Source organism: Panthera leo, chromosome B4 (genome assembly GCF_018350215.1).
Source record: "Panthera leo isolate Ple1 chromosome B4, P.leo_Ple1_pat1.1, whole genome shotgun sequence".
Lineage (NCBI taxonomy): Eukaryota > Metazoa > Chordata > Mammalia > Carnivora > Felidae > Panthera > Panthera leo.
The window spans coordinates 21167156-21192460 of record NC_056685.1 but is presented as its reverse complement, the minus strand read 5'-3'; the positions used below and the strand labels follow the sequence as shown (position 1 = coordinate 21192460).

At 44.9% G+C, this 25305-nt stretch overlaps 1 protein-coding gene across 1 annotated transcript in view; it reads right to left on the bottom strand.

Moving 5' to 3' along the window:
• MSRB2 (methionine sulfoxide reductase B2) overlaps positions 1–23845 on the bottom strand; it is a 39459-nt gene extending 15614 nt beyond the window's left edge. Inside the window, exons 1-4 of the mRNA XM_042948260.1 lie at positions 23660–23845; positions 12401–12561; positions 3880–4006; positions 40–116 (exon numbers count right to left, since the gene is read on the bottom strand). Of these exons, the coding sequence (XP_042804194.1) occupies positions 40–116; positions 3880–4006; positions 12401–12561; positions 23660–23845 (551 nt within the window). The remainder of the gene's footprint in view (positions 1–39; positions 117–3879; positions 4007–12400; positions 12562–23659) is intronic.
• Positions 23846–25305: the final 1460 nt, after the last annotated feature.

Genomic DNA, 25305 nt, shown 5'->3' with positions numbered 1-25305 from the left:
GGTCCGTTCTCCTTCAGTACCTCTCCACCTTGACCTTACCTGAAGAGTGGGTTGTCCCAGCACACGCAGTGATCCATTCCTGATTCCTTGTTATTCAGGTAGATCCCACTGAAAGGCTGAAAGCAAATGAGATACATCATGCGTAGGGTTCTCCTAACACCTGCAGGAGATGCTGTGGCGGATTTAAATCCAAGATTCAGTCCCCAAATCAAGGAATTTTTGTGCTAATTTGACGAAGTGCAAACATCACCAGAGAGAAAATTACAACGTGCCCGACGAAGCAGCCTGCAGGCTTATCACAACCCAGCCTTTATTGTGCCAAATATTCAAATTATGACATTAATAATGCTTTGTATTTATATAGCACCTTTCATCCAAGAACATCAAAGTCCGTGAAAAAGTGAGACAACAGTCCTCTGGATGGTGTAAGATTTCAGTCTTCGTCTCAAAATAGTTAATACAATAGGAATCCAGTCCACTGTCAAAAACACTTTGAAATCTCCAGTTAAAGACAGAATATAAATACATAAATAGCATAGCTCTGTCAGCTCGTGGTTGTGCCTTTAATACGCTTCGCGTGGCATTTAGGGCGTTGCATACTTAATAAACGTTTAAATAATGAGTTAGATCATCCCATACCAAAGTTACTACCTAGATGAAATGACTTCGTTAATTGTGGCCTAAAGAGTTTGCGGGCTTCCAGAGGTTTCCCAAGAAAAACACAAGGAGACTTGAGGCAATGAGTCAGCCAAGTCGGTATTTTTCAAAATGCCATTTTGCAAATTGGATCTCGCTGTTGGAAAAAGAAACAAAGAGCTTTTTGCCCAATTCCTTTTGTGAAAGCAAATTAAAAGGAAAGGAAAGAAAACAAAAACAAAAACAACCCTCTCACCCCAGCCAACTACGGACCATCCACCAGCAGGGCCGGGCAGCAAGCGCTCCCCCAACTGCACGGGATGAAAGAGAAGCCAGCGCTCCTCTGAATGGGTCGCCACATTGCAGAACGGACTCGGGAGGCAGGCTGGACTCTTCTGCCCTTCCTACATTTCCCGTCTCGACAAAAATCACAGGTCAAACATTCAGATTCCCCGTGGTAATATTAACAGCCCGTTTTCAGCGAGCCGCATAACGGACAATTTCAAAATAACCCGCTGAGCCTACCATCTGGGCACACTTGGACGTTTTCCCTCTTCAAAGACTCTAAGCTGAGCTGCAGAACAGTAGTTCTGAACAGTAGAAAGCTGGTCTTTTTACGGCCTGTCCCCCTGGGTGCCTGCTCCCACCCGTGGCATCTGCAACCAAGCTCCACATCCCTCCCGCCTGGGCTGACGAGACACACATGCCAGAGGGCCACCAGTCCTGGGGCTGAGCTAGAAAGCCTAGGAAGCTTCAACGGACACATTTCATGAAGTGACATCTATCCAGGCCTCCTAGACCGATTTCCTGATGCCTCCTTCCCCTTACACCTCAATTTTATATAAGTCTTATCATCTATTTAGGGCCGAACTCAGCTTTTAACTCAATTGTGCATTCTAGTATTTACTTGAAAACCTAGTAGGTACCCAGGGCTGGTCTGGGTGCCGTTACAGAGATGGGGAGGAAAAGACCGGGAACTGAACTGGCCAGCACCTTCATATGGGACTTCCCAGCCTCCAGAACTGTGAGAAATAAATGTCCGTTGTCTAAGCCCCCACGTCTGTGGTATTCTGCTATGGTGGCCCTGAAGGCAGTCTGTCTGGACCAACGGGACCTCTTTCTTTGATCTCGTCCATACAACATACCTGTTGGGAACAGATGGCACGCTCAAAAGGGCGATTTGCACATAACTTCATATAGAACGATTTACAAAGGTGGGGACAGGGCCAGCGGCAACCAACAGGGAGGGTGAAGCAGCCCCAGGCCCGTGGCTTTGAGAACACACTACCCTACTAGGCCTGTGGGGCCAAGGATGGGGCAGCTCCCAGCACCCGTGAGGCTGCGGCCGTAGGTGAGGGCGGCCTGCAGGAACACGGCCGCCGAGAGGACCCCAGATCCTGATTTCTCGGTTGTGTCCTCTGACCTCGCCGGCATCATCCACTGCCTCACTCGGTCAGTAGCCGGAGGGAAGGGGAGCGTGTTCTTCCCAGAGCTCAGAGCAGAGCAAAGCATGTGGAGAGCAGTTCTGCGGGGCAGACAGCGGGTGACCTGCATAAAACCTGCCTTCGACTGCCTTCTGTCGGACTTTTATGGTGCAACCAGGCTGTAAACTCATCTGGTGTGTCTACCCGAGTGCTAACGTACCCCTGCGGCCCAATACGAACACGCGCGACCGAAGTTTTAAGTGTGGGTGACCAAATAGAAAGCTTAGACATGTTACTTCTCTCTCGTTAGCAAGGCTTACGGCTAGTTCTGCATTATTCCAAGAAGTTACGTGTGGACGTGGGTCAGCTGAAAGGGATTTATAACATTACTTAAAATACTGGATGATGCTCATTTTGTAAAATGGCCAAATGCACAGAGCATACTGCACCATCTGTTTGAGAATCCCACAGATTTATTCTCCTCAACATCTGTCAGCTCATCTCCAGGCTCGGTATATATACCAAACCCTGCCTGGCTGTGTCCCTGAGAATGGGCTGGCTTAGAATATTCTGGGATATGCCCAACTGCACACAGAGAATCACACGTGGCTCCCGTACTACCTGCACTAATAACCACGGTCTCTTTCCCAGTGAAGGATTATTAGAGTCCCACCCACAGGAAGTTTTAAAAAATAGCAGGACTTCACAAGAATCTACTGGGATCTGCCGGCCTAACGACGTCAGCATCGGAGAAACCGAGGGTGTGCCATGATTCCACGGCCACGTGCACATGAACTCGGTGGGGCCTGCTGAAGGAAAGACAGAAATACTCCACAGGTCCGCAAAAGCGCTGTGGTCCACTCTGTGGGGTCCACTTCCCCAATGAAAAGGTCTAGTAACCGCGTTCTACGGCTTTATTCCAGCGGCTATACTTGGGTGTGAGACAGATTACTGGTTAAGAAGCGCTGTGCTGGGAAAACAGCACCGTAATGAGGACCCACGGAGGATGGAGGACGGCTCCCCCCGGAAACGGAAACGAGTCAAAGCTGAGCCTGATGAATGCAGCTTAATGTTTCTGCCTCTTAGCCCGCACTCACTCAGAAGTCACAAAAATTTACTTTCTGAGGGCGGGCCACGGCCAGACGCTGTGTTTTGTGCGAGGGCCACACCAACATTGGCAAGTGCTCTGAAGGAAAAGTGCTGGGAACAGCAAGGCCGGCTTGGGGCCGAGAAAGGCCTCCCTGAGCACAGGGGCTGGGGGTTGAGAGGTAGGTCTGAAGGGGCAGGGAGGATGGGTGAGGGGATGGGGGAGAGCAGGACACAGGGTCAAGGGCCGAAGGGAGAGGGAGCCCAGGGTGTTTGAGAGCGGAAGGAAGCACAGTGTGGCCCTAGCGCAGAGATAGGAAAAACAGCCCGACCGAGGAGAGGGGCAGGAGGCCGGGGGCAGAGCCACTGGGGCCTAATTAGCCATTTGTAAACTTTGCTCTTTACCTTGGAAGCGGCGGGAAGCCTCTGGAGGGGCGGCGGAGGGCTGTGGTCGGACTTGTGTCTTCGGATCTCTCTGGCAGCCGCGTGGAGAAGGGCGGCCAGAAGGAGAGCAACGGGAAGGTTACTGAGGAGGCAGAACAGGGTGAGGGGAGGGAGGGGGGGTCCGGAAAGGCTTCCAGTCCCTACAGGCAGGTGGACACGGGTGCCCGAGAGGGAGAACCACGGAGGAGGGCCGGACGACGGGCAGAGCGGATGAGCGACACGTACCCCAACCCCCCCTCCAGCCACCCCCGGTCCATCCAGTCACCAAACCGTCGGCAGTGTGGCCTACCGGGTCGGTTCCCTTTTGCCTCGTGATGTAGAACCGCTCTGGAGTCAGCCTCTTTTGCCACTCGCTCCAGGTGAGGGACTGGCTCGTGCTCTGTGAGCGACCCGGGGTGGTTAAATGGGAACCTGTTCTAATTAGAACAAAAGGACCCAATGAACGTTTCCCCTGAGCCTTGCTCCTCAAGTGCACGGCCACCCCCAGGACACGGCCGCCCCTCCCCTCTCCCACGACTCCCTTCGTCCCGGGGACCAGAAAGCTCCGGTACAAAATGCTTCAACTGACTCATTAGTTTCACGAGAAAGGAGCAGCAAGCGGACAGCCGGTTTTCTCGTCTGACTGGGGCGCGGGAGCTAAAGAGGCAGCTGAAATATGAAATAATGCAGAATAAGATCTCCTCCGGTGCCCGGGGGTGCACGTTGATCCCTCTTCTATTACCGCATCCAGAGGAGTATTTCTTGTCAGGACACGGCTGGGAGTAGCTGAGTGACTGGAGAGAAAAGAACCGTGAGCTAGTGGGTTATTCAACTCCTCTCCTTCGCTGGTTTATAAAAATCTCTCTGCTGTCGTTTGTCGGCAGAAGTCTTTATTAAAAAAAAAAATCTAGTGCGGAAAAAAAAGAGACTCCTACAGCGTATGCCCCTGCAAAGAAACGGAGACCTTCCAGAATCCATCCTTATGCTTCAATCTTACGACTTTTACTCCAGTGAATGTAAACAAATTAACTAGGACAATACTCTTTTTAGCCAAAGGGGAGGAGGAAGCCCAAGGTATATATAACCGATGCTTCAACCATCCAACACGAAGAATGCGAAAGGGTTTTATGATCTGTCCACCTCAACTTCCCAATGAGAAAACGGCGGCCCGAAGGCTTAGTAACTGACCACAGCAACAAAGATAAAAGGTTAGACACTTATGGTGTTACCGCCAAATACCGAACATGTCTGAAAATCATATTTGAAATTCATTTTGTTACCAGAAAGAGGTCCTAAATAATGAAGATCTGTATCTTCATTGCTAGCTCATAATACCGCATAATACGGTATTTTTGATATCGTGTTGTTGTTGCTTATGGTTGTTCGCATTTTATTAAAAAGTTTTTAATCTGTTAAATATGTCAATAGCTGCCCTTTCTTAAATACTTTTTGTAAAGCTATGGGGACTTCTTTTTTACTCTGGAAATACACCTCCGAAATTTTCCTATGAAAATATAGTTCAACTGCACACGGTTTCCCCAGGACTCATTTCCTGGGGCGCAAAGCAAGATGTATTTATGTGACGATTACTACTGCTCAGTGGCCTTTCAGAGTTACCAATGCAGAATGCCATGCAATAAATGGACGGGGGAATGATACAATTTAAAAAAAAAAAAATCACCCTTTTATAATCAGTAAAATAGTCACTGACTCAAGCAAGAATCGGCAGGGGATTCTAAAACCCTGGGTGAACGACTATTGGAAGAATGGAACAGCTACACATTTTCAAGATAGTGTTAATTATGAGGAAGAAAATGAGCCTCTACAACGGAAAAATGTACACGTCACCACCTTACCCAAAGAAGCAAAGGGAGCATCGCCGACAGCGGGGCAGGCTGACATCACGGGCCTCTGGGCGTGAGGCACTGAAGACGCCGCACCCCCCACCGCACCGCCTCCAAATTCAGGGAGCCCGCTGACACCTTCTCCGTGAAGCCTGGGAACCCTTCATCCTTCTCTCTCATTTCCCCGTAGTTCTGACACTTGGCATTCTCCCGTGGTACCTTTGCTTTCCCTGGGCTTCCGTGGCACCCGATTCTCTGGTCTCTCCCACGGCTCCCTTTCGGCATCCTTCGTCAGCCAGCCCTGGAACGAGTCCCGCTGTCCTAGGCTTGCCTCTGTCACCGCACCACACCTGCCTGCCCTTGGGTGATTTTGTCCGCTGAGTAGCTTAAGGACCACCCACACGATGAGACCCCCACATCTAGCTTCCTTCCATCCTCTCTGCTGAGTTCCAGATCCATATGCAACCACAGACGGGTACCTTGAGGCCGTCCCGTTTCAAACACCGTGCGCGAGAGGACTTCGCGTGTCTCCCCTGCCCCGCCCGACCCAAATCTGCTCCTCCTCTCATGTGCTCCAGCTCTCTGATCCCACGCTTTAAACCGGAACGCCAGGCCGTCCTCCGTGACTCTTTCCTTTTCCGTGCACCAAGCCCTGTTGCTTCTCCTTCTTAAATAGCTCTAGGATCTGCTCATCCTCACTTATCTGCCACTACCTTGGCTCAGGCCGCCATTATCTCCAGCAGAGATGACAAAGTCCCCGATTACAAAACGCCCTCCCCTATTTGCACCGCTTCTTCTTCCTCACTGCCCCAAACTGTTCGGTGTTGTCACACAGAAATCAGAAAACATGCCGTGTGAATATCTAGAAGAGCACATAGGTAAGAGAAAAACCTGGCTGGGTGTGCCTGGCATGTCTGATGAATAGCGGGAAGGCCAGGGGAATGGGTGGAGCGAGCAGGAAAATATGCAGAAGTGCGAGCAGAGAGCTAAGGGGGTAGCGGGCATACCACCAAGGGCCTTGAAGGCTACCCTAAGGTTGGTGGCTTTTATTCTGAGTGCAGAAGTCACTGGAAGATGAGCAGGGACATGACATGATCTAACATACTTAAAAGGGTTACTGGCTGATGTACCAAAAAAATTGAAGCAGGGCAGAGGTCGCCGCAGGGCACCCAGCACAGAGGGCACTTGAACAACCTGGCCGAGAGATGGGAGGAGTCCTGGGTCAGGGTGGCGGCAGCAGACAGACTTAGAGAGGTCCCTCGCCAGCTGTATTCTGATGGCAGAGCCAGAGGACTTGCAGATGTGAAGTACTAGAGAAAGGACACAAAGGGGCACCACTCCAAGGCTCTAGGTCCGAGCAGGGGAAGACGGGGAAGCCTACAGGAGGAGCAGGTTTGAAGGCTTGTTAATAAAAATGCCAGCTCAATATTCAAGTGGACACGTCAGGCAAGCAGCTGGATTTACGGATGCAGAAATTGGGGAGAGGCCCAAGGTGGCCATGTAAATTTGGGACTCCTCACAGCATTACGATGTTATTTAAAGCCATGAGCCTGGAAGACCCCCAAGTTGGTGAGTGTGGGAAGAACAGAGAGGCCCAAGGGTTTATCTTGGAGGTGCCCCAAGATAAACAGGTGGAGGAGATGGGGACGAGCAGACAGCGAGGCAGGAAGGAAACCGCAAGAATGTGCCGTCCTGGAAAGAGATGACTGATAATTAACCATCGGGTTTGGCAATGTGGCCGTCACTGGTGCCCTGAAAAAGGGCAGTTTAGGCGGAGGAGTGTGTGTGTGTGTGTGTGTGTGTGTGTGTGTGTGTGTGTGTGACTAGAATAGATCTGATAGAGAAGAGGAGGAAGGAAAGGGAGACAGTGCAGACAGGTCCCTCGGGAGTTCTGCAGGTAGCTGCGATGGAAGGTAAGATCAAGAGTACTCTTTATGAGGAGAAAGATCACAGTATCCTAGTATGCTGTTGGGAATTGTCCACTGAAGAGTGTAAGTTGATGATTTAGGAGAAAGAGGGGAGAGCTGTTGAGCTGTTTTTGACCTTGACCTTAGGTAGATGAAATATAGGAGAACAATGAAACTGTGAACATTTTATTGACTGTGTAAGCTTTAGATAACTATTCAAGGTGACAATAAAAGAGTTTTACAAAGCAATGCCAGCCTAACCGCCCAGTGAGGGGAAAACACTGTGCAATCTTTTCAGGCGCGGTTAGCAGGGAAAGGTGTTTTGGTTGTTTTAAGACCAAGTGGGATCAGAACTGGCTTTAATTGGAACTATGTGTTTAACCACAAGAGAAGCGGAAGACATTCTACTTAAGGCCGTTGAAAAGACCAACAGATGTGTATAACTATATTTTGTAAGCCTTCAACCAAGGGCAAGATCCAAAAGCCGTCCAGGGCCAACGTGTCTGTGTGACCTAAGCCGGGACTGGTCACACAAAGGCCACCTCAAATAGTGAAAAAAAGGACGGCAAGAGCAAGAGCGGGATTTGATTCTCCCTCCCAGAATCTACACCGGTTTTGAGGGAAATGTGGGAAAACTGAACCCTGGCTATCACTGACACTGGTTATAGAAAGGAGTAGGAGAGCACCATGATAAAACGCTCTCCTGACCCTCCAAGTGTCTGTCCTGCCGCGTCACTCCACCTACATTCTTGCCTTTGGCAAAGGTCTTTTATTATTTCTGTGGAATTCTAAGACGAGCACTGACTTTTGGTACTGAGATTTATAGTCTGGAAAGTTGCTATTATCTTCCCTTCTCCTTTTGGGGAGGAAGTGGAATGGGCTAGAGGGAAAAAAACCACTACTGTTTCCTGGAAGCATTGCCCTTAGGGTCTTTCCACACACAGTACAACTGCTGACACCAGAAAGAGGGAATTCAAGAAGCACGAAAGTTCAGCGGGACTCCCGCCCTTCAGCTTCGAACCCAAGGTCTGAATCCTGGATGGGCCCCCAGATCCCTCTCCTATAGCTCTGTATTTTACCACACCTATTAGAGTGACTAATTCTTTTCAGACACTCCCCTTCTCCTATTTTTTTAGCTTAAACTTTAAAACTAAGATTTAAATTGTTAGGCAAAAGGGGCGCCTGTCGGTTAAGCGTCCGACTTCGGCTTAGGCCGAGATCTCGCCGTTGCTGAGCCCGAGCCCCACGTCAGGCTCTGTGCTGACAGCTCAGAGCCTGAAGCCTGCTTCCAATTCTGTGTCTCCCTCTCTCTCTCTGCCCTCTCCCACTCATGCTTTCTCTCAAAAACAAATAAAGGCTAAAAATTTGTTTGTTACATTGTCAGATGGAAGAATTACTCCTTTATCTAAACAAGCACGTTTTTCGGGGTGCCTGGGTGGATCAGTTGGTGGAATGTCTGATTCTTGATTTCGGCTCAGGTCATGATCCCAGGGTCATGGGATCAAGCCGCACATCGGGCTCTGCCCTGAGTGTGGAGCCTGCTGAAGATTCTCTCTCCCTCCCTCTGCCCCTCTCCCCCATTTTTCATGGCTCTTCTAATCCTTATCTGTACGTACCTTTTACACAATGTGTGTGAAAGGTTTCATGGGTAGGTAACAATGTTCACACTAGTTATTCTTCAAGCACCAAATATGCAACATTTAACTGTAAATCTGCAACCTAGAAGACACCATCAAGAGAAGACGGACCCTGCCTTGATAGCAAAATGGCCAGCGGGCAGCTGGGTGCTCTCGGGTCAGGATCAGGTCTGCATCACTTACGGAGGTTTCTTTAATCATGGTGTTAGGGGGTGAACTGTGTCCTCCCAAAATTCATAGGTTGAAGTCCCAATCCTCAGTACCTTAGAATGTAACAGTATTTGGTGATAAGGCCTTTAAAGAGATAAGGCCAAATGAGGTCATATGGGTGGACCCTAATCTCTATAGCTGTATTTCGGAGATGGGGCCTTTAAGGAGGTGATTATGTTAAAAATGAGGCCACAGGATGGGCCAAATCTGACCAGTGTCCTCACATGAGGAGGAAGAGACTCTAGGGCTGTGTGAGCACAGAGAAAAGGCCATCTGCAAGCCAAAGACAGAGGCCCCTCAGGAGAAACCAACCCTGCTAATACTTTGATCTTGAACTCCCAGCTTCCAGAACGATGAGAAAACAAATTTCTGTGCTTCAGCCTTCCAGCCTGTGGTATTTTGTTGTGGCTGCTCTGGCCAATTCATGTACTACGCTTTAGGAAACTAAGCTTTGAGTGCAAATTGCATTATGTGTAAGCTCTGCAGTTTCACCAGACAGCAATTGAGGCGCCTGTACATACAACACACAACCAGTGACCATTTTAGGAAGGAGTAAGGTCACTTGGACACTGGTGGCCAGAGAGGACTCAACGTTGGGCTTCTGGTCCTTTTGAGTGGGTGTAGAGGTGTTTTCTGTCCTTAGTCCAGGTCCCCTGCACCTCAAGTTGGCCCTTTAGGGACCGCGTGTCTTTCGATTCCCTCTGCGCTCTCTCTTGCGATCTTCGCTACCAAAAGATTTGGTTGCTCTTATTATTGTGCTAGATAGCTACGCAGCTTTACCTTGAACTATGCTTTGATACACTTGGATTCCTCTGGGTTCTTTTCTCGCTTTGTACTGTGATTGGCACAGGTGATCTTTCTTGTTGGCAATATATTCCAAGAGGTGGGCTTAGATTTTCTCATCTGTAAAGAACACCCTCTTGGGGTACCTGGGTGGGCTCAGTTAGTTTAGCGGCCAGCTCTTGAGTTCAGCTCAGGTCATGATCTCACAGTTTACGAGACAGAGTCCCGTGTTGGGCTCTGCGTTGACAGTGCAGAGCCTAAGATTCTCTCTCTCTTGCTCTGCCCCTCCCCTGCTCGTGCCCTTGCTCTCTCTCGCTCTCTCTCAAAATAAATACATAAACATTTAAAAATAAAATAAAATAACCTAACACCCTCTCTCGGTCATATGGTCACATACTGGTTACCTCCTTCTGGTTTTGTTCACCTTTCTGGTCACAGCTGCTCTGCTACCCAGTGTCACACACAAGGCGGCCTTGTTTCAATAAAGACTTGTCGAGACTAAGGAAACCTATTAGGAACTGGCACAAAAAGAATCCCCAGCCCATTGTAATTTGCAGACTAGTCTTCTTTCCCACCCCAGTGACTGGACTGGTTTAACCAGTGCTCAGGATGGTTTCCTAGCAGAGTATTTCTAGAATGTTTTCCTGAAACAACAGTTTTCTCCAGGATACTTCTTACTTTCCTCTCTCGATTTGCTCTTGACGATCTCAAAGACAAAGTCATAGGGGCCTGGCCTCTTGCGTAGCACAAATCTCAGTGCTGTGGAACCGTCTTCTGTCACCAACAACATCTCATTTCTCTCTCAACCTTCCCTAAGTCTGTAACGTAGGTTAAATGTAGCTATACTTTTGTCCTTTGTATTTGTTTATGTAATTATAATTACCATTTACCGTATGCTAAGGGCCAGTCATTGTGATGAAGCGTTTAAAATGTTTTTCATTTAGTCTGTACAATAACCCCACTATTACCATTATCCTTATTTTACAGAAGAAAAACACAGGCTTAAGCTTACCAAGTTCAGAACATGCCCAACATGTCAACACCAAACTCTTACCTGCCTATAATTTTTAACGGGTGCCTAATAGTTTTTGGAATTGAACTTTTCTGGATTACTTAAGCATTCCTTAACTGATGGACATTTGGGTTACAGCCAGCCAGCTTCTGGTTCTTAAGAGTGGTGCTGTTAAAAACATTTTTGTACATATAACTTTGTTCTTTTGAATTATTTCCTCAGAATAAATTCCCAGGACGGGGTGTCTGAGAAGTTACAAAGCTCCTGTTATGTTTTGGTGTCTGGCCAGATTTTAAATGTTGCTGAAGATGTTAGATCCCCCAGGCAATTCATCAAGGCTATTTCTGACAACACCAGAACAAACATAAAAGCCAAGCTGCCATTGAAACCACTATCCTATAAAAAGGTAATGAGGAGAGCTCCGGCCCACAAGTATGTTTCCATCCCCTGTGGTTCTCAGGAAGCCAACGCTTGACACACAGTAGGTATGCAACAAATATCATCAGGCTGGCTGACTAAGACACCATGGGGTGCTGAAGGTCATGCCTGGAAGTCATGTTGGATCAGCTACTACTTCACGCAGCCTGTGCTTTTATTTATTTAAAACTATACTTTGAGAACTTCAGGGGATGAAAAGAATTCCAAGTGATTGGTACATTTCAGAGGAGACAGGTATCTTGAAATTTCCTCAACGGACATATAACAGAATCGGATTCAGAGATGGGACAGCTGGGCAGTTGCCCAAGAAGCCAATCCACGGGGAGCACTAAATCACCCTGAAATAGATCTGAAATACAGTGCCAGTCGACACAGGTCTCCACAGGTGACTCCAAACTAAAAGATGACATGCGAATGCGCCCCAATCCAACAGAGGAGCCAAAGGCATGTTAAAGAAACACGGACACATCACACTCACACTCACACACACACACACACACACACACACACACACACACTTTTCACTGGTCTCAGAGCCACTGACAATCAATGATTATCAGTCTAAAGGGGCACGAGTTATTAGCCTACACGTCTCCCTAGATCTGGGACACACACAAAGAAATAGAGCAGGGCAGGAAGCAAATCCGCAGGCGTCCAAAGTCTGAACCGCTCGTTTCTCCCCTGGGAAAAGAAGCATGCAGAATTTAAGAGGGCGACAGTGTAACAGATCACGGGCCATTACAGGAGGGAGCATCGTTTGCCTGGAGTCTGGGGACAAGCGTCAGGGGCTCCTGAGCCCGACATTTTACCAAGGAAATATTCAGGGACACCCACCCACGTCCGTCCAAATGTACAACCCACTGTCCTGAACAGCACACAGGGGCGCAGCCAAGAAGTTTCTCTAGAAGGAAGAGTCACGTGCAGAACCAGCACTCGGACCCCCAAGTTCAGGCGGGTGAAGTGAAACCGCAAGCCGGGAGGCGGCGGCAGCGGGGCCTACCTGCGTTCGCGTGACCTGCCCCCGTGCCGGCGCCGCCGCTGCCCGCTAGGCCCGCTCCGGTCCGCCGGGCTACTTCTCGGAAGGTCAAGGCCCAGAACGCCCGGAGCAGGCGCGCCATGACGCCGCGTGCGGGCCGCACAGAGCCAACGCACGCAGTTCCCGCGCGCCCCGCCTCCCCCCGCGCGCCCCGCCTCCCCCCGCGCGCCCCGCCTTCCCCCCGCGCGCCCCGCCTTCCCCCCGCGCGCCCCGCCTCCCCCCGCGCGCCCCGCCTCCACCCTCCCAACCCCAGTCACCACCCTGCTCCTCCCCCTCCCAAGTCCCTCCTCCTAACCCTTTCCCGCCCCTGCCCCTACCGCCCTCCCCTCCTCGGGGCCCTCCCTGGCCCCCTCTCCTTTGCACCGCTCTCCCTTCCTGCTTGCTCCAGCGCTTCGCTGGGCTCCTACCCCCTCCCTGCGCCTCCCCTGGCCCTGCCCTCCACCACCTTCCCCCACTCCACTTCCCAACCGCCCCCCGCCCCCCGCAATGATCTGTTTTACTTTGCATTTTCTAGAATTGAATATATTGTGGAACTATAGGTTATTCTGCATTTTCTTGCGTTGCGTATAAATGGAATCCTTGTTCGTGCTGAGTAGTATTCCAATTGTGGATATTACACAGTGGGCTTGTCACCTATTGATAGATACGTATATTGTTTCCAGTCTTCCCCTATTAGAAATAGAGCTGCTAGGAACATTCCTGTACAAATCTTTGTATGCATATGTGCTTTCTTTTCTCTCGGGTAAATAATATTATCAAAGACGTCACAGCACTGCAATGCTAAAGTGACCAACCTTGTTTTGGATAATTCCAGTGATGTAATTTTTCCGGTGTTTTGTTTGCCATGTTGTCAGATTGTACACATACAGTTTGTATTCAAATGAGATTACTTTAAGTATGCTGTGTGCTTGGGATCCAAGTGGCCGAGATCACTCACTTAGGCCATGCCTAAGTTTAGAGCTAGAAAGTACTTGCAAGATCATCTGGCCACTTACTTTAACGTTGGTTGTTCACGGGGAAAATGGGGCCAGTGTGGCTAGTGGTTTATCAACACCATACAACCAACCAGTATGTAGGAATCAGGATTAGAAGTGTGGCTTCCCAAAGCCAGGTGTCACCAAGTGGGAGACAAGAAGAGAAGTCAGAAGGATGTTCCTGAGATTTTCTTGATAGATAGATAGATGGATATAGATGAGATAGAGATAGCGATATAAAGATATAGTGATATAGATAGATACGCACACACACCTCCCAATGCCAGTTCTTAGACTTTCTCCCAATTCTTAGACTTTCCACATGAAAGGTACTATACAAAATATCATCTGGTAGGTACATTTAGCACCAAGCACCTCCCTTCCTCCAATCTGTACCTGCAGAGCTTGGATGTACTGTTTAGTGTATGCTTTACTCACAATGCAGCAGCTTTCTGTATTCTCTGAGATTTCTCCTGCCATCCCCCCTTCCTCTCTTTTGAATTTTGATAAATGAGTTTCCAATAACCCTGTGCATCTTTTTGAGCTTTTGCTGCACAATTTCAACTCAGAAATGGTGGCAAAGCTAACAAACCATACCACTGCATTTGAAGCCTTTTTTCTTTTTTCTTTTTAATCTTCGCTAGCCCAGCACTGTAAGTTTCAGCCTTGTTCATTCTCCTTCAACACCGCATGGTGCGTAACTCACTGGTGGGAACCTCCTAGGTAGATCTTCCAAAATGACAATAAATAAATAAAAGAATGAATCCAGGATGTATAGGCAAAGGTACAGATGTAGATCTCTATACACACATATATATGCTGGATCAGAAAATATGGATTGCATTTAAAAATTTTTTATTTATGTAATTTTATTAACAATTTGGTTTAGAGCTTTTGCATTCGTGTTCATGAGGGATAGCAGTCTGTAGTGTTCTTTTCTTGTAATGTCTGACTGGTTTTGTATTTGACTCAGTCAGGGAGATTAAGTCGCTTGTCCATGGTCATTCTGCTGGTTAGTTGAAGAGTTTGTAAAGTCCCCCTCAAGTTTAGATTTTAGAAACTATCAAGAAATAGCAGAAGGGTAACCCGCTCATCTTTACCATCCCATCCCAATAAAGAAGTTTATTCCCAAGAAATAAATTTAACATTGTGACATTGTAAACTGGCCTAAGACCCAATTCTGGGTATCTTACATTCCTGAGATGCATGACCTTGGTCAAATATCCAGTTTCCTTATCCCTAAACTGGGGATATTGCAAGGATTAGAGACAATGCATAGTGAAACACTTAGAAATCCTCTGGGAAATAGTTGGTTTTAATAAATGTTAATTACTGCTATGAAGATGTAATGAGGAAAACACTGATTGGTAAGCAGAGTTGCTAACCAATCCACCCCTGCACTTCTGTGCACCCCCCACTCTCACTTTGGAAAGACATTCCAAAACATGGAGGGCCTCCCTCCCTCGCTACTGCCATTCTCCCATACACCTGCTATGAGGACTCTTTGCTCAGGCCCTTTCTTGTGTTGAAATGCCCCCTCTGCCCTTGACCATTTGTCTAAGTCCAACTTAACCATGACGACCACGCACCAATTTCTCATTAGCCAAATGGAAACCCCGGTCTGAAGAAAATCCTAGGTAATGTTTTACCTCATATACTGAGCGGTAGAGACTACAAGCTGCCTGTCTGATATCCGTTCTCCTCTCTTTATTTACAGAAAGATCTTTGATTTTACTGAGGGTAGCAAAGTGCCTAGCTAAAATGTTTCACCCAACAGCTCCCTTGTTGCTAGTGGCTGTCATTTGATGCAGTTGTGCGCAATGACAAAAAGCAGACATCATAGGAAGACTTCCAGGAAAACCAGTTACAGAAGAGCTAACTTGGCTGGCATTGGCTTTCCGCTTTTCCTTTTCTTTCTGTCCTGGAAATTAGTGATGATGGCTAGCGCACTGGCAATCTCCTGACATAAATGTTCATGAGTCCCACCCCCTGATATCAGAGTAAAAGTCAGTAAGTTGGCCTGGGTCTCTGATGACACTGTGTAACCAACGTAATGGATTGCCTCTCTTCAGATTTCTCATTACATGAGAGACAAGTCCATCTTTTCTTTAAACCACTGCTATTTGGATTTTCTGTTGTGTAGAACTGATACACTCCGTTATCTGGTGTTCTGCGTTTGATTGTGAGCATCTCTTGGAAAGGCAAGGTTCTGTAACTTTGTGTATCTAACATACGTCCCTGTAGACTGTAGTAAATAAGAAACTATTGTTCACAATAAAACCCTTAAAAAGATAGAGTGACCCAGAAAATGGGAGATCAGCTCAATCGCCAGTTTGCTTTCCCCATGAAGAAAAAAGCAAATCAAACAAACAAGCAAACAAACAAACAAAACAAACACAACCAAACTATTTAGGTATGATGAAATGGAATAAGCTGTGTGCATTTTCTCCCCATTGAACAAAACATATGCCTCAAGTTCAGTATCGATGCCCATTTTTTCCCTATGGCAATCTAGAAAAGTCCTAGAAATGAACCAACTGGGATGTTTCTAACTAACATCCGTAGATATTTTAAAGTATTAAAGGGAGCGAGTGAATAAATGGTGTGATAGAAAAGCAGAATGAGATAGACCCTGGGTCTTGTCTTCAGCTTCTCCCTAACCAGATACAGGTTTGGGGGCCTTGGTTTGATGATCTGTAAAACGGCACAAGTGCAGGGCAGGGGCCTAGAACTCGAAATTGAATCATATCTGAACTCTCGTAAGTCTGTAACCATATGATTTTTGGTGAAAAATGGAACGTTATAAGCTCCTGCTGACCAGAAAGCTGAAGATTAAAATAACATTCAAGTTAATTTATAGATTTAAGCAATATCATTTATAATTCCATCGGGTTACTTTGTTGAAATTGACAAAACAACTAAAATAAGTGTGGGGAAAAATGCTTTTGTAATAATATATGGCTATACCATATATTACAGTGCCTTTTTAGGAAATGGTATTTATCAAAATGGGCTAATCCAAACTTAGGCCTGGGAGATACATAGAGACTCTTCAGATCAATATATATTTAAGCCATTATAAACAATGGGATATAAAATTGTTCAAGCTGTGTTTTGGGGCAAAGTGACCATCAATACAGGAAAATAACCTTAGAGTCTAAGGTTTAGAATGATAATTTATTCCAACCAAAAGAAATAATTTTTGAGTTAAATTTAGTGTCATATACATGCGTATATACATATATATCTATGAAACAAAGCAAGACTATACATATCCATTTGGGAAAAAAAGGCTTTGAGGCAATAGAAGCAGTCAAAGGAATTTCCAATGAACCAATGCAAATATCAACAGGTTCAGGTACAGGAAAATTAAAATGCATACCTACTGGAGGTGACTGACTCAGTCGGTTAAGCATCTGACTTTTGATTTTGGCTCAGCTAATGATCTCACGCCTCATGAGTTCAAGCCCTGCATTGTTGTTTTCCTTTTTATTTTTCCGATTTGGGACTGTGATGGTTCCTTTTATGTGTCAGTTTGGGCTACGAGACACCCACATAACTAGTTAGACATTATTTCTGTGTGTGTCGTCTAGAAAGGGCGATTCTAGACGAGATTAATGTTTGAATCGGTGGGCTGAGTAAAGGCAGTGACTCTCTCCAGCGTGGGCCAGCATCCAGTCACTAGAGGCAGAGGAAGGTTGACTTGTTCTCGGCCTGACTCCTTGAGCTGGGTCAAACCCTCAGCACATCTGCTTCTGAACACTCTCCATCTCTCAGGACTTGAACTACAGGCTTCCCGGTTCTCCAACCTGTAGATTTTTCAGTCTCCATAATTACGTGTGCCAATCCCTTCAAATGAGTTTTTCTATATTATATACATCTCCCATTGGTTCTGTGTCTCTGGAGAGCCCTCACTAATACAGGAATTAATCATTTATTGTTTTGTATTTTGTGGTCAATATGTATGCATTTTAAAGTTTTTTTTTAATCTTTTACATTTATTTTGAGAGAGAGTGAGCATGTGCGAGTAGGGAAGGGGCAGAGAAAGAAACAGAGAGAATCCCAACCAGGCTCCATGATATTAGCACGGATCCCAATGCAGGGCTTGAACTCATGAGGCGTGAGATCATTAGCTGAGCCAAAATCAAAAGTCAGATGCTTAACCGACTGAGTCAGTCACCTCCAGTAGGTATGCATTTTAATTTTCCTGTACCTGAACCTGTTGATATTTGCATTGGTTCATTGGAAATTCCTTTGACTGCTTCTATTGCCTCAAAGCCTTTTTTTCCCAAATGGATATGTATAGTCTTGCTTTGTTTCATAGATATATATGTATATACGCATGTATATGACACTAAATTTAACTCAAAAATTATTTCTTTTGGTTGGAATAAATTATCATTCTAAACCTTAGACTCTAAGGTTATTTTCCTGTATTGATGGTCACTTTGCCCCAAAACACAGCTTGAACAATTTTATATCCCATTGTTTATAATGGCTTAAATATATATTGATTTGAAAGGGGAGCATTGTAATAACCTATAAACATTTACTATTATAATATAAGGGAAATTAATATTATCTATATGGGCAAACTCAGATCTGACTGGACAGATGGTAAAAGCATAGAGCAGATGGTTTGCACAAGGGAAAATACAAATAGTGAACTGACGCTGGGAAGGCTGTTTAGCTTCCCCAATAATTAAAGAATTGCAAATTACAATAACCTAATATACAATTTTATACATATTAAATTATTAATGGCAGGTTTTTTAAACCAAAGTTAATTGTCCTTTGGGGACTCAGGTATACTCATACACTGAGTATTAGTACGTGGCATCATTTTTCCGGAAAGAAATCTGACAACATGAAGATCACCGAACTTCGGCACATCTGCTTTGGAGAGCAAATCCTATGGAGAGAGTTCAAGAAGGGGGGAAGTACCCAATTTTTGCAAAGGTGTTTATAGCTATGCTTTTCACAATAGTAGAAGAGGCTAAAATCATCCACAGCCAGGAAATGGCTGCAGAAATCTTGACACATACAGTGAAACATTATATAGCCATTAAAACATCAAATATGAAGATTATCTGGGTTTATGGCATGATCTCTGTGAAATAATGTCGAAGGGAAAGGTAGAAAACAAAATAGGTGATACCCAAGAATAATAACATGTAAATGCGTGCGCTGTGAAACCGTGTTCTGAAGCATAAAATTTTGGAGAAGATACTGTTTTTGGTGAAAAGATACAGTTTTTGGACTTTCAAAGGATTTTCTTCTTAATTTTGCAAATGCTCATATTCCTTTTGGATAAATTAGAAAATAGAGGTGTGCAAAAAAATTCTTAAGCACTGTCTCAGAAATCTTACTGGTAATACGTGGTATATATTCTTTTAATCTTTTTCATATATACTTTGGTTAATATGTTTTAAATACTTCCCTTTCTCCTCGACCTGTACTCTGATTTTTCATTAAAGAAAAAACTCCTCCCCAACCTGGGTAACTGTACCGCCCACCCCATTCTCAGTTACATCATTTGGATAGGATGGGTTTAGAGCAAGGTTTCTCAACCTCAGAACTTCAGACATTTGGGGACAAATAATCCATTGATGTGTGTTGGAGGGAGGGTGGGAAACCCTTATGCAATGAATGCATTGCACAGTTTTTAGTAGCATTCCTGGCCTCTTACCCACTAGAGGCCGGTAGCATCCTCCTCCAGTTGTGACACTGACAAATGTCCCCTGGGGGCAGCTTCACCCTCGGTTGGGCACCATTCTCGGGGTTACAAATAACTGCATCCTAAAACCCTTTAAACTATTGTTTAGGGTCTTTTTCAATCTCACATAAGAAGTGTCATATTGTTGGTACGCTTTGACAACTTGATGTTATCATTCAGTATTTTATTTTTTAAAGATGTATTGAGATGGACAGACGAATATAGATTTAGTTCATTCCTTCAACTGCTGTATAGAATATATTGTACCGATAAACCAGAGGATATTCGTTATTCTACTTAGAGAACATAGGATGTTTTCATTCTTCAGCTATTACAAACCATGCTACCATGCTACGAGTGCATAACTTTGTACAAACCCTGTTCGCGTGGGATTTCTCTAGTCTAGACATCTAGAAGTGAAATTGCTAAACGGAAGAACAATGCACCTTCAGCTTTTTCAGGCCTTCCGTGTCGCTCTTCAGAGCGGTGGTACCAACGTGTACCAGCCCCTGTTTCCCCACATCTTCGTCAACATTTAGTATTACGAGATTTACTAATTTTTCCCAATGTAATGGGTACAAAATGGGGTTTCATTAATTTTTAATCTTCATTTCCTGGGTTGTTAATGGGGTTGAGAATCTTTTCAGACCTTTACTACCCACTGAGTTTCTTCTGTCTGTGAATTGGGTGCGTTCTGGTCTCTTTTTCTTTTAGATTGGTTTTCTTTCTATTAAAGCTCGTTAGAATTCTTTGTAATTAGGCATACCGATTTGTTTTGTGATTGTACGAGTTTCAATCGTTTTCTCCCCTAATGTGAATTGGATGTTTACTTTGCTCATATCTTTTGTACGGAAGTTTTCACTTTTAAGTAGTCAAATGATCTACCTATACCTTTAGAGTTTGTTTATACCCTCTTATGTGTTTATCCCCTTATGTTCATGGGTTGGGTGGGTCTAATATTCCACAAACAGTATACACGGTTGCAGTCATACTGTATGTACCCTGTTCCACTTGCTTTTCTTATATTTTGTTTTCAAATTTTACCTGTATGGCTTTTAAAAATCTATCTTATTTTTTTGAATGGATCTTTTGTAATAATGACATTCTCTTATGTTATCTTCTGAAGCTTAAAATTTTATTTTTCCCATTTGAGTTTTTGGCCCTCTTGAAATTAACTTTTGCGTATGAAGTAAGGGTCTAATTTTGTCTTTTTCTACACGGAAAGTCAATTGTCAGAACTACTTATAAATGTTCATTTTTTTTTAAGTGTATTTATTGGTCTTGAGAGAGAGAGAGAGAGAGCATGAACAGGGGAGGGGCAGAGAGAGAGAATCCCAAGCAGGTTCCACGCTGTCAGTGTGGAGCCCAGTGCGGGCTCCTACTTAACGACACGTGAGATCATGACCCACGATGAAACCAAGAGTCAACCGCGACTGAGCCACCCAGGCGCCCCTAAATGTTCATTTATTAAACCATTTATTTAAGAGTCTGTTCTGTTCCACTGGCCTCTATGTTTATCTCTATACCAATATCACACTGTTTCAACACTATCATTTTATTTTGTTCAATACTATAATTTTATATTAAGCTTGAATTTAGCAAATATAAATCTCCTTTCTTCAAAAATGTATTGGCTATTCTTGGCTTTTCGTTCATCTAAGTAAAATACAGAATCACCTTCCATGTATTTAGCTGCATGAAAATAACTCTGTTGGAATGTTGGTTGGAGTTGCATTGAATGTATAAACTAAGGGGTCGACAATTTCTATTTTTGATAATGTTGGTAAAAGTAACGTAGCTCTTCATTTATTTAGGTTTTCTTTTGTATTTTTCCATAGTCTTCTGTTACTATCAGTAGAAGTGTTGCCATACTTTGTTTGCTACAAGAAACTTGGTAGCTTTGGTGGCTATTGTATGTTTAATTACATATTCTCATTATTTACTGTTTGTATATTTGAATGTAATTTTGGCATATCAATATTTTACCCAGTAGTCTTTCCAAACGTTCTTCTTATATTCAATAGTTTGTCTTAAATTGTCTATGAAAACAATCTTATAGTTATATCATCTTTCTTTCTTTCTAGTCTTTATATCTTTAGTTTCTTATTGTGCTGGTTTAGACCCTCATAAATGTTGGACAGATATATTGACAGCAGGCGCCCTTTTTTGTTCTGGCTCTAGAAGAAATGCTTCTGACATTTCTTCAGTGTACATGACGTTTGTTGTGACTTTTTGGTAATCTTTACTAGGATGGAAATGCTCCTTTCTATCCCTAGGATACTAAGAGTTTTTATCCAGAATGAGTGTTGACTTTTATTTGTTGGCTTTCCTGTATCTAGTGAGATGATCATGCGGCCTTTCTTTTTTACTATGTTCATAGTACCGTATATTACAGTTAATATTACAGTAATAGTTTTTCTACCAGGAGCAAACCATCGTTGAAATCTTGAGATCAGCTCAGCTTGGTCGTGACGTATTTTTTACACATTGTTAGATTGCCAATATTTTATTTAGGATTTTCACATTTATATTCAAAATTGAGTTGACTTTGTTGTCCTCCTTTCTCGTGGCATCGTTGGCCGGTTTTAACATCAAATTTATGATAGCCTCACCAAATAAGTCTAGAAGCTTTTATGTATATTGCTCAAAATCAATCGATGTAGCTATGTATCATAATTTTAATGGCTTCCCTGTTATTTGGATGTATCATAATTTATTTATAGATTGAAGAAGACACCATGTGTAGTTTGTCAGTAATTTTAATTGTGAGGATGGTAAATAATTAATAAAACCAATTTTAAAATAATCTGTTATTTTCCTTTATAAGATTTTTTACACTAAACAAATTTTAACGTTTTATTTTTTGAGAGACAGAGAGAGACAGAGTGTGAGCAGGGGAGGGGCAGAGAGAGAGGGAGTCACAGAATCCGAAACAGGCTCCAGGCTCAGAGCTGTCAGCATAGAGCCCGATGCAACTCTCGGACCCACGAATGCAAGACCATGACCTGAGCCGAAGCTCAACGGACTGAGCCACTCAGGCGCCCCAATAATCTGTGATCTTCCTGACTTCTCTGGTTCTGCCCCCATATCGTAAAAATTTCCTGGCCAAATTGGTGTGACTGGCACTGACTTTTTCACTGAGGTTCAATTCTCCCTCTGGAGGGAGAGGACTGGCATCATTTCAGATGGCCTGTGTTGGTCCAGGGAACTGTGGGTTGGCCTTTGATCTCCTGGTCCATCTTGTCTCTATCCCCAGACTATGCTGATTCATTTTTTTTCCCCGTGAAAACACGAAGGCTTTCTTTGCCTTCTGTGCTCCTCAGAATCCTCCGCTTGCTGAACCTAATCTAAATTCGCTTCTATGCTCTTCAAGGGAGCCAGCCCTTACCTGACACTCTAGAATGATCCAGAGAACTGAATTCTGACTCAGAGTGATTTCCCTGTTAGTCCCTCCTTCCACTCCCTTTCCTTTTTATGAGCATTCCTGTTTATCCATATACATTACAGTTTTAGGACAGTTTCCACTGTTTGTTGTTGTTGTTGTTGCTGTTTGTTTGTTGTGGTAGCTTTACAAGTACTCAAACCAGTCCTTAAAACCCAAGTATCACCCTTCTGGGGCAGACGAATATTTCAGCAAGGAGGGAGGTCTAGATTTTCCTCCCACTGCATTTTAATTGGGTCAACCGAACAAGGCTTTCAGAGGAAACATCATTGTGCCTTTGAGCACCTTCGGCAACTCCTTCAAAATCATGGTGGCAAATCTCTGAACATATTTCCCGGGGCTGGTGAATCTCCTCTCTCCAGATGGCTCACCACAACAAGCTAATCCCACTTCATGTTACTGGTAATTGCATTCTCCCATGAGAAGGAAATTGTATGAGATCCGTGAACATTTGATGTATGGATATTTCTAAACAGCCTGACTTGGAAAAGATTAAAACAGCCTTGTATTCCCAATCCCTCAGACCTCCTCACGGGCAGGACCCAGATTTTAATCTGCTCCAGGTGGCAAAATTCGGGAAGGCTTATAGCTCTCGGCATCTTCAATTAATGCCAAGTGTAATCATAGTTGGCAGAGTTCAGGGTGTTCTGGCACATTTAAGGGATGGGCATAGAACCTCTCTGCCAAGTCCTCAGACTACTATCTTTTGGATTGCACTTTTCATAATCAAAAGCTCCTGTGATTAACGAGCTCCAGGCAATGGGTAATCCCCTACACTTAAAAAATCAGAACCATGGGGGGAAAAAAAAAACAAACGAAGAACGAATTATTCCACACAGCCCTGGGTTTCTCAACCTCCGAAGCTTTGTGCAAAGCCTCTCTTGTAGGACCTTTGCCATGCAGACAGCTGAGCCTGATTGAGTTGTGTTATGTCTGAGTGTGAGCGAGGTTGTCTGCTGTTCCACATCCATGAGTGTATCTGTTTTAGTTTTGCCCATGAGCTCAGGGGCGTCCGGATTTGGCCACATTTAAAAGCAAAACAAAAGCATCAAAACGCTGGATTTGGGAAATAATCGCATAGCTGGACTCGCCTTTGCCTGTTGATTGGCTTTTGGTCTGCGGCGACCTGAGTCGGGATGTTCCCAGGGCTCGTGATAGGGACGACTCGACATCACCTTCAGCAAGTCATAAAAGTCCAATTTACGCTCCAGGACTGAAGTTCTACCCCAGGAAAAATTAGGAGCTGAGTAAATGCTTTTCCTTAATTTGATGGCCATGGTGAAGTTTTAAAACGTGAAGCGTCTTGAATTCCACGAGGAAATCAAGGAGAGCAGTCACCAAGCCGATGAAAGGGTCTGGTGCTTGTGTTTAACGCCTCTTTAGAAATACTACCAAGACCGTGGAGTAAAAACCACCTTTAGAAACCGTAATAGACTTAAAACATTCTCGACGCAGCTACTGTCTTGGCTTTTCTGACTCTCCAGAGGTCACGAAGGAGCGAGAAAACAGTGTTCTTGCGGTTCGAGTAAAGTCAAAAACAAAACCTTGGTCATTGGCGCGTCCTTCAATTTTGTAAATAACTAAAGTTTGTATTTAAATTAGATTTTATTAGTCATTGTAAAATGGTGCACTGACTTCATTACACATTGCTTTTAAAAGCTGGAGAAACGGGCTCCTAATTCTGTTTTATCACACATGACAGAAAAGTCTTTGTGACGACTTAGTCTCATGAGACTCCCCACCAGTTGGGTGCCTTGTAAATCTCCCGTTCCACACTTAATAGATGGAGATAACAAAGTACGAGGAGGTCAAGTTGCTCGTGTTGGAGCAGCAGCGGTGATGGAATGAAATCCGAGGCGTTATCTGCAAAGAAAGAACTTGCCTCGATACGTGAAACCCGGAGCCCTCCGCTGTGTTGGCAGAGAAGGGCTGGAGGAGGGCTGTCTCCCAAACCGAAGAGGGTGAGTCCGCACAAGCGTCTCAGTTCTCTCCCGTTGGACACTGGCTGCCCCTTCAAAGCCACCAGTGTCCCGCGTCCTGCGCTGCTGTGAACAACAGGAGAACGTACTGGATTCCTCCTCAGCACAGCCCGGGCAGAATGACGATTTCTACAGAACGTGAGTAAATGCAAAAGGACAATCAAAGGAAACAAACAGAATGAAGCGTCTTCCATTCTGTTATTCTCTTCCCTAAGTTGATTTCACTGTGCCCAAACTCTTCCTCCCCCGGCTTCCCTTCCAATGTGCCCTGTGTAACTCATTCTACCATAAACAAACTCCTGCTTTGAGGCTCGGGTTACTTAACGTCTACAATACCCATGACCTGTTCCTCAGTCCTGCCATCTGTCAACCTTCAGGTCACTCTCCCCCATTCACTGAGGACATTTGCACCTGGCTCTTTGTGTTTCTCTCCAGCCCAACTGCTGGGTGATCTCAGAGTTCACGTAGAGGACTGTTCGACACCCTAACGGCAGGTCTGTGCGGCTCCAACTTTAATATCTTCCGCTGCCTCCTGCAGGCAGCTGGAGCATCAGAATCATTAAGCCAGGCAACTTAAATAAAAGGTGACAACCAGAGCTTTTCATCTCCAGCAGCCACAGTAGAACTCCCGGACACAGAATCAGAAATCCCTCGATTACTGGGGGAATAGCTCTTAGTCTTAAGATATATTTTGTCTGAGGCAGGGCAGATTCCCAAGCTTCTTATTGAAATTGTTCGGAAAGAAGCTCTTATAAATT